We start from the raw sequence: 21321 nt of genomic DNA, 5'->3' as shown, positions 1-21321 counted from the left end.
TGGTCATGGCATCCAACTTTAAAAGCAGCTGTAAAGACGCTTTGTTCTCCAGTACGGGTTAGGCTTAATTTTGGGTATGGTTTCAGAAAGTGGTAGTCAGTGAGAGAAGCAATACAAAATGACAGCATGAAAATTTGAATTACACTTCCTAGTGTCTGGATCGTAAAAACTGCAGAAGATTTTAATTAATTATCTTTCCATTTACCATTTCAACACATTGTTTCTTGCAGTACATTTTTCGCATACTACAAAGGCTTACTATTCTGACTAATGTTCTACAGACTGAGGGAACAGAAAATGTTTTAATTAAATAACGTGTTGCTCTCCTCTGATAAGTGTCAAATTACCATATTCTGATAGCCAACTGTATCATTTTATCTCAGTTGTAGCCTCTTTGTCAAAGATAAACAAGTTTTGAAGTTTAGGTTTTCAAGATCTTATGGCTGCTGTTTCTGTAGGAAAACTGAAAAAGGAGGCAGTTCTCTCGAGTGTATGGAATTTATCATTAATTTTATATCAACTAAAAGTCTAGAATCTCTGTGATTTCTCATCTGATTGTGATTTGTGATGTTTGCAAATCTCATTCATTCATAATTGTTTTAAATTTGACTTGTTTTTTTTTTGTGTGTGTGTCTTTTTCATTGTGGATACTTCAGTTTCTATCCTTTCATGATTTCTACAGTATTTGACAAAACATATGTTGTTTTTCTTCACAAAAATATATCACACCTTCTCATCAGTACTACCCATATTTCCTATCTTCCTTTCACCTGTTGGTTCTGTTTCTCACATTTTTTAAAGGAAAAAAAAAAGTGTTTTTTTTTTTTTTTTTTTTTTTTTTTTACATTAAAAAACTTTAAGAATATGATGACACAAACCTGAGAGGAGTGGCTGATACCCCAGAGGGCTGTGCTGCCATTCAGTGCAGGTCAGGCTCTATGTGGAACCTCATGATGCTTAACAGGGGCAAGTGCAGGGTCCTGCACCTATAGGGTGGAAAAACCCCAAGCACCAGTACAGGCTGGAGAGCAGCTCTGCAGAGAGGGAGTCCTGCTGGACAACAGGTTAACTGTGAGCCAGCAATTTGCCCTTGTAGCCAAGAAGACCAATGGGATCCTGGGGTGCATTAAAAAGAGTGTTGCCAGCAGGTCAAGGGAGGTGATCCTCCTCCTCTACTCAGCCTGGAGTAGGCCACACCTGGAGTATTGTGTCCAGTTCTGGGCTCCCAGTACAAGAGGGACATGGAGCTACTGGAATAAATCCTAGAGGAGGGCTATGAAGATGATCAGAGGACTGGAGCACTTGTCATATGAGGACAGGTTGAAAGAGCTGAGCCTGTTTAGCCTGGAGAAGACTGAGAGGGGAACTTACCAACGTGTACAAATATCTGAAGGGAGGGTGTCAAGAAGATGGAGCCAGAGTCTTTTCAGTGGTGTCCAGCAACAGGACGAGAGGCAACAGGCACAAACTGAAGCACAGGAAGTTCTGGCTAAAATGAGAAAACACTTCTTTACTGTGAGGGTGACAGAGTACTGGCATGGGCTGCCCAGAGAGACCGTGGAGTATCCTCAGGAGATATTCGAAACCTGCCTGGATGTGATCCTGTGCAATGTGCTCTACGTGACCCTGCTTAGCAGGGAGTTGGACTGGATAATCTCCAGAGGTCCCTCCCAACCTCAACTGTTCTGTATTGTGTGATCATGTTCATAATCTGCCTATATCTTTTATCTCACGCCCATCAGAAAGCCCATGTAACTGGTGAGCTGTGGGCAGCAATAACTCCTTCTTTATTAACCTCAGGCTGCATCGCACATGGAAATGTATTCTCGTCGGAGCCAGGTAGTCCCTGCTTCTGTTGAGTCATTCACAAACAGGCACTAAGTGAGTAGAAATAAGAAATGGTATAAACTAGCAGGGATACAAAGCAATGGAAAACTTACCCTTTAAAACATCTAGTGAGCTGATCTAACCATCAGTCCTACCTACCTACTCCCTGCTTCCCAGGAGATGATTTACTTTGTCAGCTCTCAATGTGGAGTAACTTGCTGTTCCTTCCATTCTCAGTACTCTATGGGAATTTTTGGTAAACTTTGTTACAAAAATGTAGCTTGCTAGAAAATATCAACCCTTGAATCTGAAGCTTATCTCAGAAAATATCAATTTCAAGTGAATATTTCCTTTGGCAATTTTTTTTCATGTGATAATACAGAATGATGGAGCTGATTCTAATTATGATTTTGAACTTCGTTGACAATGCCTAGCGCATAGATACAATCTACTGACTAACTTGCTTGGCTATACAGTATTTATAAGCCTCTTCAGGTCACAGAATGAAAACAGTATCCAGAATGATGCAATCTGTTTGCCTGATGACAAACAGCACAGTAGTTCTCTTAGACTGCTTCTTTTTCACTGACTGTTGGAATATCTGTGCATGCTTTTCAGCTGTTGTTCCTTGCTATAGCTGATATGTTTCACTTGAGTACATTAATCACGTTTCACTTTACCATCAAATTCATAAATTGTTATGAAGAAACCCATTAAATGATTAAATTCAAGTCTTTAATTGCTAGGGCTTAGAACAAAAGATTTTTCATTGTCAGTTAAATTCTTCTTAGTTTTTTTTTTTTTTTGAATAATTATTTTAATAAACTTATAGTTCATTAAAAAAACAGCTTTTTCAAGTAATTCCCACTGTAGTTACTTAAATAGTTTGCTCTTGCTTATGTGAGGAAATACTCTGCTCATTTTGAATCTGCTTTTTGTCTCAGTTCTGTAGCTATATGAAGCTAAAATAAAAGCAAAGCCTTTTATTTTTAATATCTCAAATGTTTACGATAAGCATAAAAGTTTTGGAAAAATGTCTAGTTTAAAAAAGAAATAACAGGCTTTCTGCAGGTGTGAATCATGTACCTCAGTATCTTGCTGCACAGCAGAAATCCTTTCTGTTTCTTAGTAATCTTTGGAAGACAGTTCTGCCACTCACAGCATCTGAACTGCCTTAACAAGCACACCCAGGTTTTCTTGAAAAGGATGTTATACCGTTGGGTTCACTTCTGGCTGCTGTGAGAGCAGGGTATCTTGCGTAAAGTGTTGGATAATCAAGTGTACCAGGAGCAAAGCAAGGAATAATTAGGCGGTACAGATGCTGCTTAGAGATAAACCCAAAAGCACTGTCCTTGTCTTCAGCAGAACTTTGAAGTTCAGCTGCATGACATTTGACATGTGCCAGGAAACAAATGAGTCCACATTAGAATTCTGTTGTTTGATTTTTAAAATTTGCTTCTGTTTTTATTCATATCTTAAGAGGCCCAGTGTGTTTTTAAGTTCCCTAACATCAACCACAATCTTAAATTTTTAAGATGTTCTTTACATCAGCTGTCCAATTCCATGAAGCCTAGTCAGTTGTTTAGTCCATCTCTGAAGGATGATAGTCTGAGAAGTAGCTGAGAGCTGTAGACAAAGAGGGATTAGAAATGGTAATGTGTTCTTACATCCAAAACAATTTACTTATGAATTGAAATTTAATTAAAGCTTTATTGTACTTAAGTGTATCAGTGATGTTTCAAATGAACTATTAATCTGACTATTAATTAGAAAAGTTCTTTCTGAAGTGTAGCATTTGTGAAATAATTGTATTAGATTGTCATAGATCTGTGGCTAAATGTCTTCAAATTCTGTGTTCTCAGTATTTTACTATCTCTTAGCAAAAAAGTAGTTGGGTTAATTTAAATGATGCATTTCAGAGATCTATGAAGTCAATGAGGTGGTAGTGTTATTGGATGTATATGCGAATATCGAATCTAAAATATGTACTAGCTTTAAGGATATCCATTGTGCTATAAAATACATAGTGATTCATCTTCTGATATCACTCTATCTAAATGTCAAATGTAAAGCTAGTCAAATTTAAGTCAAATAGATTGTCTGTATAATCGATTCCAGAGGGATACAGCTCTAGTGGCTGCAATTTAATGGGAAAAGATCAAGTTAGATCATATGTGGCCTTTCCTGGCATTGAAATCTGTTAATACAATGAAAAAGTGGTCATTGTTCCACAGAAAGAGAACAAAGTCCTAACTGCTGATGAAAGAGGAAGTAAGTTTTAGAGGATACTGTACTAAAAATTTAAAACAAAGGTGTGTTCAGGTAGGAGAGATGAAAATTTAATAGCATTCATGTGAAGCTTTGGGAATTCTGATTAGCATTTAAAATGCACATTTATATTTAGTAAGAATACAGCACTCTTCAGTATGAAAATACTCTACAACTGACTTCCCAAATGCTAACAAATGATTATACGATGTCCAAATAGAGATTACTACTGAAATGCACTCATTTCAATTACAGAGAATGGAGTTTGAAATGCAATAAAGAAAACATAACGTTTTAAGATAGGATATAAATAATGAAATATGATTAATAAGGCAGAAGGAATATAGAAAGTGAAAAACAGCCATCAAAGACGAGATTTAGACCATTATACCTGAACCAGAAACTTGACTGTAGATAAGTATACTGGGATGGTCAGTAGGGTGTCCCAGCCTATTTGATGGGATGACTGCAAAGGGGATAAAACTGCAGATCTTTGTGTCCTGAAGGGTTGTTTTTGTTTGGTTTAACATGGATGCATAGCTGCATCCATGAGAAAAAGATTTAAAGCAAAGAGAAAAAAAACACAAAAACAACCAGACAACAAAACAACAACAACAAAAAACTACTTATGTTATTTAAACACAGCCAATTAGCAATTATGGGTTGTTCAAATCTTTCATATTATCTAATATCATGAACAGTGTTCTACATGGAATCTGCAACTCAGTTTGGGTCTATATGTGATAATATTTTAGAACACTTTTATAGCGATGCTCTGTCTCCAATTAAAAAGACAGTACTCTAAAATACTTGTCAAAGAGAATAACATTTTCTAATCAGGATTCCTGTTCAATATCCATAAAAAACAAAGGTGTTGTTCTGTTTTCAGGATACAGAAAATTACATGTTAGTCCCAAAGAAGGCATAAGCAATTTGTTTTGTGTTTGCTGCTAGACTTAAACATTATGCTGTTATATATGAAGAAAAGAGCTGATAAGATCCAGAGGGTAGATCATTTTGACTTCCAGAGTTAAGAAATCACATGCTTCTGGTCTTGTACCAGCACTGCTGTAGTGCAAGATCCTGAAGTTGTTTAATATCTGGAAGAGGGGGAGATTTCACACAGTCACAGAGGCTGGAAGGGACCTCTAAAGGTAGTGTAATTCAGTGGCCCTGCTTGAAGCAGAGTGATCTAAGCAGGTTGCTCAGCCACGTTTTGAGCATCTCTACTGATGGAGACTCCACAACTTCTCTGGGCACCACTGTCCCCTCATTGTATAAGGCTATGTGGTTGACTGGGCATGGTTTTCACTTCATAAATGTATGCTGACTGCTCTCAATCACCTTCCTTGTAAATTTGGAAAGAACTTCCAGGATCATTTGCTTCATCTCCTTCCCAGAGATCGAGGTGAAATAGACTGGCTCTCTGGATCCACATTCCTTTCCTTCTCAAAGAAAGGAACAATATCTGTTTTCTTCCTGTCTTCAGGAGACCTCAATCATGATGGTCTTTCAAAGATAATTGAGAATGACCTTGGCCAGCTCCTTTGAAATGTTCCCTAACCTCATCCTCCTCCACCAAGCCTGCCTTCCTGCTTTCCCACTGGTCTCAGGAACTGGGGATTCCCAAAGCCAAGTCATACCAATAACAGGTGGTTAGTTAGACAGATTACTATTTTTATAAATATGAGTAATCTGTTATTCCGCTTAATGTGGCCACACTGATATTTTTTAATGGGATTTTATCAGAATATTTTATTTGTAAATTCTATGAAAGTCCACATTTATGATAATAGCATGGTTGCTTTTTGACAGTTGCATTTGGAGGTTGTTTAATTTTCTTAAAAAAACAATCATCCTTTAATTTCTCTTCGATATGTGTGCGTATATTTGTGTGCATATGTCTGTTTAAGAACAGCATAGGATGCTTGTTTATTAACACCTTTCCTGGCTACTGGTATAATAAAAATATTTTCAGTAAAAAAATAGGAACACGAATAGTTGCTAAATATACATATGCATATATGTAAGGATTCGTTGACTTCATCTGTTTGTCAGCCTCTTTTTTATTCCTCAAGTTAATTTTCCCTTTCAATATATAGTATTCACTTAACACAATCCAGTTTGCTGGAGCCTTGTTCCAATTTAAGACTTCAGTGATGAGAAGTAGAAATTTCAGTGGAATTCAGCATGAGATGTGCAGTGGATTGACCTTTCCTTTTGCACTTTTGACATTCTGTTCATTCTGTTTTTGGAGTGAATGAGCCAATATGTGCTGTATCTTTCAGAGTTTTGGTGACCTTTTCAATCATCCCTTGATAGCTTTTTGCAGAAGTTAAGCTTGTGTTACTTGAATTACCCAATGGAAATTACTGTGTGACCTGTATGTGTACATGATTCTGGATAAATACACTTAAAGACATCTTTATCTGCTCCTATATGACTCCTTGAATTTAATATTGCAAATCAAATGACATCTTATTTTGAAAATCTATGGAAAAAAGGTGGGTTCTTATTTTTTTGGTCATTTTGTTTTTTGCGAGAATGAGGTCTAGCAGACTTAATTTCTAGATGCTGTAATTTTGTTGGGAGAAAATGACTCAATCTGATTAATTTCAAATCTAAGCATGGATGGAGTAAGTTTCCTGATTAAATCTCATCAGAGTAACCGAAGTGATTTGATAGTGATACAGGGAGTCAGTAACTGCAGGCTCAAACCTTCTCAAGCAGATGAGTTCCCAGCACCTACATAATAGCTTTGTCATTAAAAAATCATAATAACTTAAACAAAACCTTCTAGTCATTACTGAGATTCAAAACAAAATAAACAAAAGCAACAGCAAAACAAAGAAACAAACAAAAAAATCTCAAAAAACTCTGTCAGCCCCAACCCAAATGGATCCTAGCCTGTGAAATGTTGTCCATCTATGAGACCTAATTTCACAGTAGCAGCAGGGTTTGGAGTGATCATTAGTATTCAGGAATTAGGCTGGATTTCTCTCTTTTTGTTTGGTCTTTCTCTCACTTTATTTTTTTTGTTTGTTTGTTTGTTTGTTATTTATTAATGGTGAGCAGTTCTTATGTGGCTGATAGGGCCTTTCTCTGCTGAATGACCTAGGTTTTATAAATCACCTACTAACCCAACTCAGACTTCTCATTTAAGAAATGTAAGTTAAATTTATACTTCATTGTTAAAGCAAGGTGCCAAAGAATCTAGTATGTGGATGTTAGTCAGTAAATGGCAGACGTGATGTGCCTATGAAAAAGCTCTACATATACGTTGAGAGTATCAGGTGAAGTATTTCTAGTAGCCGAGAATGATAAGGTATCTCCCAGAGAACTGCAGTTCTTATCACATATATTCCAGAAACAGCCAGTTCATAGGGCTACTGAAATGATTACAGGAATATCCGTGCAAATCCATGCAAGAGGGGAGACTGAAATGTTGTTAATCTGTCATGGCTCATCACAAAAAATGCAAGAAGTGAAAAAGGAACAGTAGGAAACATAGTGGAAGAAGAATACTTATTTAAATGGAAGGACAAATGGGGCATAAGAAGAAATGGGTATAAATTAGCTATAAATACAGCCAGTATGGAATTAAAGTGTCTCTAATGAGGAAAAAAAAAAGTCAGATACTGGAGTTCATTTTGGAATGAATTTTCTACTTCCAGTAGGATTAATTGGGGTTAAATGTCTGAGCTGCTTCAAAGATAGAAGCTTGGTAAGTTTATGAGTGTAGTTATTATCATTTTAAGATTATTATTAATTATATTATGACATGACTGTCTGCAGTAGCAAGGAAGCAGACCTGATGACTCAAGATGTCTGTGTTTCTTGCACTGACCTAATTTTCCCTGAAAGTAATTTAATACTGACTACAGAATAACTTGAAATGAATTTGGAAAGAAACAGATAACTGAAAATAATAGGGTTGGCTTTTTTCAGATAAAAAGGTTTCTCTGAAATGTAATTTTACTAGCTGTAGCTCCAACGTTTCTTTTGGCCTAAGAGTGGTTCAATACCACTGTTGTACAAGGATAAGAACATGTTAACTGACACTGAGATAGACAACCCTTGCTCCCTAGTAACATCTAGCTTGCTAGACTATTAGATTTAAAATTGTGAAATGCTAGTTCTTTATAAGGGTCAAATGACCTGCTATGAACTTTTACATTAATTCCTTTCGTTTTTGCTTAGATGGTTGAATATATTTAATACTTTCTGCTTAATAACTTAGGAGAAGATTCTTTTTACTTAACTCTAGCTTTTAAATGCTAAATATCTAATCCAAACTTTTTAAGCTGCTGTTTTGCCTCTCCATATGTTCTTTGTCCACTACTGCTGATTCAAATATGTTTGCTAGTTACATCTGCTGGAGTAATCAAACCTAAGAAGGTAATTTTTCTGCTTGTTTTCCTGGTGCCACTGGACAATTACCAACTGTCATTCACTTCTTTTATGGTTCAATGTAAATATTCATCTGAATGATGAATATTAACAGTGCTACTGACTGAAAATTTGGCAAAGATCTATTAAGTCTTTTTAATATCTAAATGGAGTTTAAAGAACTCTTGGGCATATGGTTCCAAAATCCAGAGCTTTTTCAATATACTTAAAACCAAAATATTTTCATATACAAAAGGTTTTTAACTGGATGCTCAGCATCACTTCTGTCTCATCTGAAACCAACTTTGGGCTTAAATACCAAGACTTATAGCCTTGGTATTTTTATACCCTTATACATATCCCCTTGGGTTCAAATCAGCTCACTATGCTCTTTGAGATCATATTGGTTCAGGCTCTCTACAAAAAGCTGTGACAGTTTCTTTTAATAAGTGACTGGAGGAAAGATGATGCCTTCCTAGTTGTTACTCTGATTAAATTAGTCCCAGTTATCTACATTCTCGATCAAATGTTCAGAGATTTGAATCTAACTCTTGCCCACGATAGATTCTCAATTATTATGTGATTGCACTCAACCTCTTACTTTCCATGGAATATTTTGAGTAACTGATTCAAATGATTAGCAAAACTTTCATCCTTATTTTTCAGCACAATCTGAGCCAAGAGCTGTTGATACCTAGAACTTTGATTCTGGAGTGCTGTGCAATATAACACTAAAACATGTCTAGTTATTTGTTTTATTGTCTCTTTATCTGGCAGTCATTGCTTGTTCCTTGTCTTTTAAAAAACATTTTTGGAATTTTGACAACCTTATGGAAATTTAAGAAAAGTATGCAGCCATGGCCATGAGCAATTAGAGTTCTTCTTCTGAAAGTGTGTGCTATTGACTTATCATCCAAGATACATGTACACTGCACACAAATGACAATGTTTAGTTTTAATGGTAATAAAATAACAAAGAGTTCTGATGAGAATTACCCATTTGGGCTATCTCCTTTACTATTTGCATTGTCTTATGGGAAACTATGCTTTCTGGTATTTTTTTGAATGTTGCTATAATGGTCCTAAAGGCAATGTAAACAGGTGTTGATTTGTTAGAAATTCTTTGAGAGTTTCTATATTGAAGAGAAACAGGATTTTTTTCAACATTAATAGCAAAGTTTGTGTTACTATTTCATTCTAAATAGCTTTTGTTCCTCTTTTAGCCTGATTTCCTAGGGAAATGAGGCTTGTATAGTTATTGATCTTTTGTTAACTCCTAATATATTTGTTTTCTAGTTTCAACCAATACAAAAGAATATAAACATCATACGAAAACAATTAAAAAAAATCAGCAACTGGAGGGAGAAGTAAAAATACAAACTCAGACTTGTGTTCGCGTCAAGAGCATGGCAGGTCCAAACTGCTTTTGCCCCAGCATATGCTGCTTCTGCCTGATTGAAAGTGTCACTGTCCCACACTGGAGTGGGTTTGATGGCATTATAGTAGAAAGATAGGTGAAAATGAATATGAACCTTTTAATTCAGCTTCTTGTATTATATGAACAAATAAAACTGGTTTGAAAAGAAAGTCATAAACTCAAATATAGAAATTGCTGAAAGTTTATGATTTTAATGCTAGATTTTAAAAAGCAACTTGAATTTGGAGCTTTTGTTATTCAATGGCTATCAGTATAAAGAAAGCTAAATAGATTGTCTTAAAAACTGTTTTTGCTTGGCATAGCCACACCGTAATTCCAATAGATACATAGATGGGTTTGTATTCCATTGCTGGGCTGGCTTAGTTTTGAAATGTTTTGAAAGGTTAGTTTTGCGGTTTCTGTACTGGGTTGTTTTGCATTTTGAAGTCCCTTAAAACACACAAGTGTGTTTCTCATAGAGTGGATTAACAGTAGTATCCCCAAATTTCTACTTTGAATGCATACTTTTTCTCCCATTTCTTAAGGAAGATGATGTATTTTCACTTTATTTTTCAGCTGACACTGTTGAGAAGTAAGATATAATCACCCATTTCCTACAAGGATGAAGGTGACAGCAAGTGATGATATTCTCCCTGTTGAGTAGAATAGTGTTTTATTATTTTATAACAAATTTTAAGAGTAGTTTGCTTACTTAAAAACATTCTAATAACCTTTTAGAATCAGTGGATTTTTCTGGGAGCCTCAGCATATAATGTGAAGTTTATATTCTAGTCAGTTCGTCCTTGATGCTCACATCACAATTAGGAATCAGTTGGATTTCAGTTCTGATGTTACAATACTGATTGCAGATTAGTTATTAGCATAAATATTTAGGTTTTAGTTTTAGTGTCAGCTTGAGGTTCCCATATCTGGAACTGTACAATTCTACCAGTAACTTGTAAAATTTAAATGCGTCTTGCTGTGTTCCAGATCATTAGCGAAAAACTTGCTTCTTAGGTGGCTGGCATAGTTTTGGGAAATTATGGTCTGTAATATGTTCTGTATTATTTCTGCATGGTCTATGTGTTCTATTGCTTTTCTGGTAGTTAGAGAAAAAACAAACGTCCTATAGTAGAAGCCACTTCACTGTCCTCTGTGAGTCATATACGAAAGGAAATGATGTGTGCAATTCTTTCTCTCTTACCACTGCATTAAACCATTAGTTTCTTTGACTTCCAGAGGTGTGCTGTTTATTTTTCATTCACATTTTTTATTTATTTTATTTCTTTTTTTTTTTTTTTTAACATATCCAGTTTTATCTGATCTCTGTGTGATGTTAATCACATTTCTGTGTAATTTAATGTAATACTTCCCTTTTAGTTGAGCTTCACAATCTGTGTTTGCTTAAATTGGATTACCAAATCTTTGTAAGAGAGTTATGATTTTTAAACTCTTTTATGCTTAGGTATGCCACTTACTCTTTGCTGTAAATAAGGGGAAAAGAAGTTCCTAATTTCATTTCAAAGCCTTTGCTGCTGTTATCTTATTTCTGTTGCTCACCCTTCTTTCTGATATTATCCTTCAGCTACTCCCTGCCCTTCTTTTGCTACCGTATTCCAACCTAGTCCTACTGTTACTCCTTTAAAAGCAGTATTTGCTATATTAGCATACAATTACTAGATCTCAGCTTTATGGAAGGCGCCTCAGCTCTTTCATTGCACAAGCACTAAGAAATGTTTATTCTTTTTTAATACTTCAGTCTACTCAAATGGAGAAGTGATGTTAGTCTTTAAAAATGTCAAACTGCTTACCAAGTATTGTATTGAATAACACGATTGTGTTTCTTGGCGAAGAAAGGATTCTGAGATCTTGGTTGACAGCAAGCTGAACATGAGCCAGCAGCGTGCCCTGGCAGCCAGGAGGGTCAACCGTGTCTTGGGGTGCCTCAGGCATGGCATGGCGAGCTGGCTGACGGAAGAGATTGTCCTGCTCTGCTCTGTGCTGGGGTGGCCTCACTTTTGGGAACCATGTGCAGTTTTGGGTGCCGCAATATAAGGACAAAAAAACATTAGATAGTGTCCAAAGGAGGGCTACAAAGATGGTGAAAGGTCTAGAGGGCAAGACATAAGGGGAGCGGCTGAGGTGCCTTGGTTTGTTCAGCCCAGAACAGAGCAGGCTGAGGGGAGGCCTCATGGCGGCCTGCAGCTCCCTCACAGGGGAGCGGAGGGGCAGGCGCTGAGCTCTGCTCTCTGGGGACAGCGACAGGACCCGAGGGAATGGCATGGAGCTGGGACAGGGGAGGGTCAGGCTGGGTGCTAGGGAAAGGTTCTGCACCCAGAAGGTGGTCGGGCACTGGGACAGGATCCCAAGGAAAGCAGTCAAGATCAAGAAGCATTTGGACAGCGCTCTCTGACACATGGTCTGATTTTTGGGTGGTCCTGTGTGGAGCCAGGAGTTGGACTCCAGGACCCTTGTGGGTCCCTTCCAACTCAGGATATGGTATGATTCATTGCTAAAATTAAACAGGAATAATGTATCCAGGCAGCGCATGTGGTATTTATTATCCCAGAGAGTGTTTTGCTTTGTCCATAGAAAGGCAGCTATGGGAGCTATGGTGGGGGTGGGGAGGAGAAGGGGGGAAATGTGAGTATCAGGGCAGTTTGGGATGGAGAATACAAGGAGTGATAAGAGAAGACTGGACAGTGAAATTATGACAGCAATGGTTACTCTGTTACTCAGTTTTTTTTTTGTTTGTTTATTTTTAAATTCTCTAGTAGAAGTGATAGCTCTTCTAGGTGGAAAAACACAGAGTAAATATGTATGTGAGCAAGAAGGCAAGGAGTTCTTGTAGGATTGAGGGAGGATGTAGCTGGTGGAAGAAGGAGTTGTAGAGAGATGCAGTAGGGGTGATAGTGTTGGTTTACTCTGTCCTCTCTGCCGGCAGAGGTGAGTTCTGTAATTGTGTAACACAGTGGTGTCTGTCTTTTGTTGTGGCGGTTTGCTCAGCAGTCTGTCTAGGTATTTTGTATTCCTTCTTAATTGTTACATGTGACTGCTCTAGAACAACAGCAACAGGTTGGGAATAAAGAAAAAAGGCAGGAAAATACCAAGGCAGCTGCTGTACACATTTTTACAATATATTTCCCTTGTGCAATTCAATATTGGGTACTAAGCCATTAATATTTTCCTAACAGCACTTAATTAGTGGATGGTTTATACTTTCTGGAAAAACAAACAAACAAACAAAAACAAACAAACAAACAAAAAAAACATGTAAAACTATTCTTTAATTATATTATTTTCAATTCTAGGAGAAACAATGAGAATTGCCTCTTCAGAGTTTGCTGACGACCCGTGCTCCTCAGTGAAACGAGGCACCATGGTGCGGGCTGCTCGTGCCTTGCTTTCTGCCGTTACTCGTTTGCTCATCCTGGCTGATATGGCTGACGTCATGAGGCTTCTGTCACATCTGAAAATTGTATGCATTTTTAACATTCTGTATTGTTTATGCATTTTGTATATGCACAAATAGGGACAAATCAGTAGTGAATATCAGTGTTCGCATTTCCTACTCTATTTCATTGTGTTTTTTTTTCTTAAAGTGCTGAGCAGGAATTAGGATGAAGCACGCATTTCTGTGTTGGTCTAATTCATTTTCTAATTTTAAGGAAATTAAATTTTGGAGACTTAAAGCAAAAATTGTCAGATGTCTTTCATGACTGGAGTAGTACTGCTGATAAGCACCCTGCAGAACTGAACAGATGCATCTGCTTGACTCACTTTGCATCTTACCTGGATCGTTTACTAACTCAGTACTTGTAAAGTATTGCTATCTTGTGGCAGAGTTTAGGTACTACAGTTGTGGTACTTGAAGTCTGCACAACTTCTGGTGTCAGCAGATTGATTTTTTATTTTTTATTTTTTATTTTTTCTTTCTGATAAAATAGTACAAGTGCTTAATTGGGTATCAATGAAACAGAAAAAGGGGAAATACAGTAAAGAGGAATTACAGATTACAGGATATATTGGTATGGATTAGTATTCACATTTAATTGCAACTATTCATATTTTTATGTGGGCATGTTAAAACTCGTTGAAACACAAAGTGTTTTTTTCTCGTTTTTAGACTACTCTATTTTTATTGCATAAATAACCCCAAAACTCTGAAACAAACAAAAAATCTGCAGAAGTTCATATACAGAATATTTAAAGCCTTCAGAGTATATGTGTGTGTTTGGCAGAGGAATTGCCTTCTTTTTAATAACTGTCCACACAAAGTGGACAGCTTTTTTTTCTTTAGTTTGTCTTTTTAACAGTGTGACTGTACAATAAAATTATGTTCTTGCAAAACGATGGGAACCTTTCAACTGGAAAATTGTGCAGATAAGCTAAATAGTATGAAAACAGTTTTTATAATAAAAAAGCAGATTTTTCTGCATGTATACTAGTGAGTTCTGCTCTAGTAACAGAATGATGTTCTCGTAGCTGTCACGCACGGCTCTGTGATTATGTTCAGTGTAAACATCATCTCTCTTGAATATGCTTTTAATTTTTCCCCACTATAATACTGCAAACAACTATAATTCAAATAATCCTTTGCTAGTGAGACTAACACTTAATATTATGAACAACAGCTTTCTCTAAGCACCACGATTAAAATTCAAGCTTTTTCATAGGTGGTGAGAAATATTGTTCTCACATCTGAGATTTCCTCCTTCAGTTACGGCAGTGTGCTATGTTATTGAGAAAACAAATGCCTAATAGTCTTTTGGAAATAGGTGTATTTACTTACACAGTTTGCACCCTGGATTTGCAAGGACAGTGTATGGCACTGTGGTTTGTAATCTCTGCATTTGTCAGTTATCACCGTGAATATCCTAGCCTCCAGTTCTCAATGAAGCCAGATGTCTGTGGCTGTTTGTAGCAAAATTCAATTTCAGGACCTTAAATTTGATTATCTTTTTCAGGTTAAAAAGTATAATTTATTTCTGAGGATTGGACATTGTAACTATTTTATCTTACCATTTTATAATGCAAACTAATTTTAAGTTAAAAATAAATTACTAGGAATAAAATGTTTATATATATATATATATGTACATGTATGTATATATTGAAAATCTGTTATGATGGGACGGCTCTTGTATTGACTCAGTGGTAACATTCAAAGATTGGTGTAAGTTAACCATAAAATTAATAAACTCAAATCATTCATCATGTCAAAGTTATGAAGGCTGATTGCAGGGATCCTGCAATGTACTGCAATCAGTTTTCATTGAAAGCGTGTCAAAGAAGTGTGTTACACTTCAGACTTCATCAGAAATAGTGCATTTTAATTAATGTTTCAGAGGGGATATATGCAGTTGTGATCTGTAAGGGCACTCAGTCATTTCTTTCAGTAACAATATAATATGTGATGTGATAATTTCACTAATATGTGATGATGGACATTGAGCATTATGAATCTATAGTAATTAAGTATATGCTAGTTAATCAGGGGAAGCTATCTGCATAGTTGAGTGTGGTTGTATTTTTTAAGGATAGTGAAGTTACTCAGAAATGAATTTTAAAAAGTAATTTTATAAAAATAAATAAATAAGGGACATGCCCATGTCCTTTCAAATAGCCTAAGTAACCAGTTTATTCATTTTGAAATTTTATGGTGTGTACAGTAGATAATGCACAGTAGAGCATGATCAACATCTTTCAAAATGTGATTATCAGAGTGGAATCTGTAACAAATCCTCTAGCAATTTTATTTAATAGAGGGCTGGTAGGGCTTACAAAAATGTACATCAGTTTGTCATGCCCATGTTTGTCATTACAAATGTTAGAGATTCGGGTGGTTTAATATAAGTGCTTCATGATCTGAAAGAGCAATGTTCATATTTCGCAGGGAAACCTGCAGGAGCAAATTAGTTCGTGCAGCGATGCTTTTAAAATTTTTATTCAGTAGGTTAAGGAGTGAGATAGTTTAGCTTTAAAAACTGCTGTGTTTTCTAAGAAAAAAGGAAGTAATTGGATTTGGAATAAAGTGTAGCTTGCAGCTCTCCGGCTTAGAAAAATACTTCCAACAATGCTACAGATTTAAGTTCTGGAATTATACCTTTTCCTATAGAAATCTACGAGTTTTCTATTCTACTGCCCTGTAATTTGTGGATAGTCTTGAATCTACAGAAGGTAGTTAAGAGATCACAATACAAATATCCTCTCTCACAGGTAGAAAAACACAGTTAGAGCCACAGAAATAACTAAAAGACAAGTTCTACACATATTTGTTTTTTTTCTAAAATCGTTAGACGCCATCTTCTACCAAATTTATGGATTTCCAGTGGCATTTGAAGAATAAGCTGCGAGCATATTCTTGTATAGGAGTATGTCTCTATCAGAATTAGCTGTTCCTCTTAGAGGAGAAAATGTATCTGTTTAAAAGCTTATACACATTCTCATGAATTGAATCAATTGCTTTTAGAAAGAAGGATGAATAGAAGGTATTCAATTTTCAATCTTTTTGCTTGGAATTGAATTTTTATCTCATGAGGGAGAGAAATACAAATCTGAATTCCTGCCAAGTCACAGGAAAAGTTGCTTTGCTTTCTGTGTTGAAAGAACATTTTATCCCTTCATATATTTTTTTTTCTTGCTGTACATAAGGCAAAGTTTTATGATAGATTTAATAGATTAACTTGTTAGTGTAACTAGGGCTTTATACGTTTGTCTGCTAGCTACAGGATGACTGAAGAACTGCAGCTCTGTTTTCCTTGATAGATTCTTTTTTGAGTTTTGAAGTAACTGAAAAGAATCTCCTGGTAAAGCTGAAAAAAAGGAAATAATAACTATGTTTTGGGTTAAATCTGTTGTTCCGTTAGTTTAACAATAATGCATTTTTTAATATATTAGGGTAAATTTAAATATTAATAGTAAGTTTTAGTTTCCGTCTTTAAAATTCTTGTCCAGAACTAACAACTTCACTGTATTTTCACAAGAAGCCTATACCACACATTAAGAACATATCCATCTCTTTTGTTCCAAAACCCACAGATATTAAACATTTTATCTGATAAGTATGAGGGGGGAAATGAATATAGTTATTCCTTTTACACTGGCTTTACATGATTCCAAAGTACAGTACATGCAGAAAGGCAATCAGACAGCTCCTCTATTAAGAAACCTAATTAAAGTTAGTGGGACTATCATAAAGCCACTGTACAGTGATGGACCTAAAAGCTAAATTGGATCCATATAATAAGGAGTAATGAATAGAATAATTACAGATTTTGTCAAATAGTGCGACTGGATTAAAATGATAACAGAGCTAATGTGTCATGTTCTAGGTAGAGGAAGCACTTGAAGCAGTGAAAAATGCAACAAACGAGCAAGATTTAGCAAATCGCTTTAAAGAATTTGGGAAAGAGATGGTAAAACTGAACTATGTAGCTGCTAGACGACAACAGGTGAGTGAATTCTAAAGCAGTGGTTGAGAAAGTTAGACTTGGTTCTAAAGATCTTATGTTTTATGTTCAATTCTGGTTTAAAATGTACAATAATGAATTAATGTGTCATGGCCTATCATTTAATCATACTGATTTTTCTGAATGTGATGAAGTTTTTGAACATGCCTTTACTTTCTTTAAGAATATTGTTCAAGTGGATTCAATTAATAATGGAATAAAGGGTGAAAAGGCAAGTGATTCAGGAGGTTAAGAATAGTTTTTACTTGATTATTCCTGTTTAATTCTAACCTGTGCTGATTTGAGGGTGCTCTGGCAGCTGAAAAAGCATGAGCTCTTTAGTAGTCTAGTCTAATTCAACTTCTGGAAGAAGAGAAATCTAATTTTTGAAACCAATATTGTTAGTTTTTAGATACTTAAAAAGACAAATTATTTATTACTATAGCAGATGGAAAAAATAACAGAAAGTCATAACATTTATTCAGTGCCTATAATAATACAGCTTTGTGTTAAACAGAAATTTCTCCTAAACGCCATTCTTTCAAAGAGTCTAGACAGTCTGTCATTATGGAGTTGTGTAAGGGTTCTTCAACTTGAGTTGTATTTGAATGCTGCTAATCATTCAGGGATGTTGTCTTTCTATGGCACAGCACACCTGGTTTAGAAAGCTGGCTTTTCACATCCATTCTTTTATTTATTTTTTGCATTACAGTGATACCAATTTACTTCCGTATCACATGTATATTTCTAACAAATTAAAAATGTAAAACCTAGTAACGTGTAACCAATGCTATTTTGTATATATTCAGACACTTCTTTTACAGAAGTGTAGTTATAATTACAGGAAAAAGTGAAAACAGAATAGGAAAGCTAATGAAGGTATATGTCTCGAGTTCTTATTGGAGATTGTATAAGAGAACAGAAAATCTTAGTATAAATCTTTTAAATTTTCCTTCTTAAAGCACGTTTTTACAATGCTACTAAAGAGTTCCATATACTTGTGGAAAATCTTGGCAGAATTAGAAGGTAGTACTTAGATTTTCATATGCTTTCCTTTAATCTCTTCTGTTTTGTAACTGACAAAGCTTTTAGTAACTTAATTCTCTTTGAGAACTGTCTATCAATCATGTGTTTGAAATTCATCAATGGCTAAAACCTTTAAACCCAGAATGTCTGGGTTCTTTCGTAGTTTTTGCCTTAGGTTTTATGCGTGAACATAAGTAAACTATTCAGCTCTCCAAGATTCTTTGTTCACAATTTTAAAACAGAATTAATAGTGTTTTCTTACTGCTTATGAATGTTGTTAGGACAACCTTAGCTAATGTTTGGAAGGCTTTCATGGAGATTTTATGTATAAATAAATTTTCTCATGGATGTCTTCCTATTCTGGTAAGGTAATGCACAATATCTGATGTTTGTTGTCAGAGGAAACAAAAGAGAGTATATGTCAATAAAACAAACAGTAAAGTATATGAGAAATAGAGCAAAATATGAAGAAAAGGCAAAATGTGCCTTATATATGCAAGGAAAGCCCTAGGAAAAAGCATCTAAAAGCCAGTGGTAGACAGGAAAGCAAGACATATTCATGTGTTTTCCGTGACAAAAAGGGGGAAAAAAATCTTTAGGAGGAATCCAACTCATGAAATATTCATAATTCTTAAGAACCCATGAAGCATATGTTCCATGAATTAAATAACCATAATAAAAATATAATTATGCCTATAACAAAAATAATGAGGGGTGTATTTACAACGCCTTTGTGCACTAAAACCATACTCATTAATAAAATCTTTTTTTTTTTTTTTTAAGGACGTAAGTGTAATATTTAACAAAAATATGATGCTGCAACGATACTGCTACAGTCTTGTTTTCTATGGAATCAGCAGACTGAATCCAGTCAATCAAGAAGGGAAAATACAGATTTTTTTATATAAATATATATATATATATTTTCTTGATTGTCTGCTGGTCTTTGAATAAGGCATACACATGGGCTCTTTAAGAGTAGTTCTGCTCTTTGTGAGCAGAATGTATGAGCTGTAGCTACACAGAAGGAGTGGACTTTACTGAGCAGGAGAGAGATTTTGTGAGATTTATGGTAGATTCTGTCATTAATTCCATTCCTGCGATATCGCTAGACAGTAACAGTGTAGATAATACATTCTAACACTGAAACTTTCATTCACAACCAAATATTTACATGTTTTTCTGCAGGAACTGAAAGATCCTCACTGCAGGGATGAAATGGCTGCAGCTCGAGGTGCTCTGAAGAAGAATGCCACGATGTTGTACACTGCATCCCAAGCGTTTCTTCGTCACCCTGATGTTGCAGCCACTAGGGCCAACAGGGATTATGTCTTCAAGCAAGTCCAAGAAGCAATTGCTGGTATCTCCAATGCTGCCCAGGCCACCTCACCCACTGATGAGAACAAGGGACACACTGGCATAGGAGAGCTTGCTGCTGCACTAAATGAATTTGATGTAAGTATCAAAAGTGTGCAGAAAATGAAGTGTTTCACCATTAAATCGAGAGTGCTTTTTAACTGAGTGGGTTTTGAACAGGACTCAAATTTCTCTCTTCATTCATGTCAATTTCCTGAGACTGCAGAGGCAAAGTGCAGAGATTGATCTGCTACTTTTAATGAGGAATAGTTGTTTGCTGCTAATGGACTTGAATTATAAGAGCTTTTGCTCATACACTGCAGCTGTTATAAAGAAGTTGTCTTATGTCCTAGTGTCCTTGAAAACTCTACTACATAGTTCTAAATAATGCAAAGTGTGATTAATCTGTCAGTTTTAGTTCTGTGACGTTTTTCATGCCTTTTGTTGAATGGTAAAAACAGATTTTTCCTGCATGTCAAGGCGGAAGGTAGAACAGGAAAACAAAGATGCAGGTGGAAAATAGTGTCCTAGAAACATTAAAATGTGTTTGTTGAGTCATGAATTATGTTCATCAAATATACGAGTCAAACATCTTTTCAAGCACAGTTATTATCAGTAACTGTAGCTGCAGACAAGGTTCTGTTACAAGGCTCTGTTACAGTAGCAGCTCCAGTTTTGCTTCAGTAACTTTCTTAACACCTAATTTCATTAACAACCCTTTTTTCTTTATGTATATTTTTCCCCATTTTAGACTTGAGTGCAGTTTTTTAGAAAGTAGAAAAACTTTATTTGAAGACAGTATATGAAAATATTTTTTCCCATTAATTCTGATTTTAGATAAGGGTCTGCTAAAATTATTATTAGGTAATGGTATATTTTTCTCTTAGACTAATGCAGGAATTTGCTATGCAAGCATCTTTAAGACCTTCAGGAGCTATTAAATCCTGCTGTATTTGGGACTGAAAGTGAAGGAATTTGGGGAGGATGTTCATCTCTTGTCCTAGTGAACTGGGCTTCTCTTCTGCATCTCTGGTTTGCTGTCATTGGGCCTGCTGTGGAGATAGTAATCGAAAGAGTAAACATTACAGGAGCAATGGAAGCTCAAGGACTGAGAAAGATACTGTAAAAAAGGCAGAGAATGAGTATACAAAAAATAGCAAAAGGGAAATTGGGACAGATCAAGACACATGACAGCTGAAAATGTGTGGATAGGCACAGGAGGAGAGATACAGGCTGGTAGCTGAGAAGCAGAAGGGTTCATGCCATTAGAAAACATCCTCTGTTCATGTTGTGGTGCCTCATGTGGTGCACAGGAGAAGCCATGCTCTGGGAATGAGACAGGGTTGCATAAGGGTGGATAATCAATTTTCTCCTTCACTGGCCAAAGAAGTTGCAAATGTAGTGAATGAAAAGGATTTGCAGAAGGTGAAACTGATAAAACCGTTCAGAACTGCTGCAGGACGCTGAGATGGACTCAAGTTTCATCATGCTTTTAGATTAAAGAAGCAGTACTGCCTGTGTTGATGATACAATCTTTTTTAGTATCTATATTTCTAGTTTCTCCTGTAATATTGTTGTGGGTCAAGA

General features: G+C 35.9%; 1 protein-coding gene across 3 annotated transcripts in view; it reads left to right on the top strand.

Moving 5' to 3' along the window:
• The window catches only part of CTNNA2 (catenin alpha 2), a gene marked incomplete at both ends in the record, with an annotated part of 418840 nt that overhangs the window by 50880 nt on the left and 346639 nt on the right, over nt 1-21321 (top strand). For all 3 annotated transcript variants that reach the window (XM_084286116.1, XM_084286115.1, XM_084286114.1), the window contains 3 exons: nt 13213-13379; nt 17236-17355; nt 19567-19833. In XM_084286116.1, the coding sequence (XP_084142242.1) occupies nt 13213-13379; nt 17236-17355; nt 19567-19833 (554 nt within the window). The remainder of the gene's footprint in view (nt 1-13212; nt 13380-17235; nt 17356-19566; nt 19834-21321) is intronic.

Source organism: Netta rufina (assembly GCF_964035555.1).
Source record: "Netta rufina genome assembly, chromosome: 4".
In the NCBI taxonomy this organism is placed as follows: domain Eukaryota; kingdom Metazoa; phylum Chordata; class Aves; order Anseriformes; family Anatidae; genus Netta; species Netta rufina.
The sequence above is the reverse complement of the archived record's forward strand: the minus strand, read 5'-3'. Positions and strand labels throughout refer to the sequence as shown.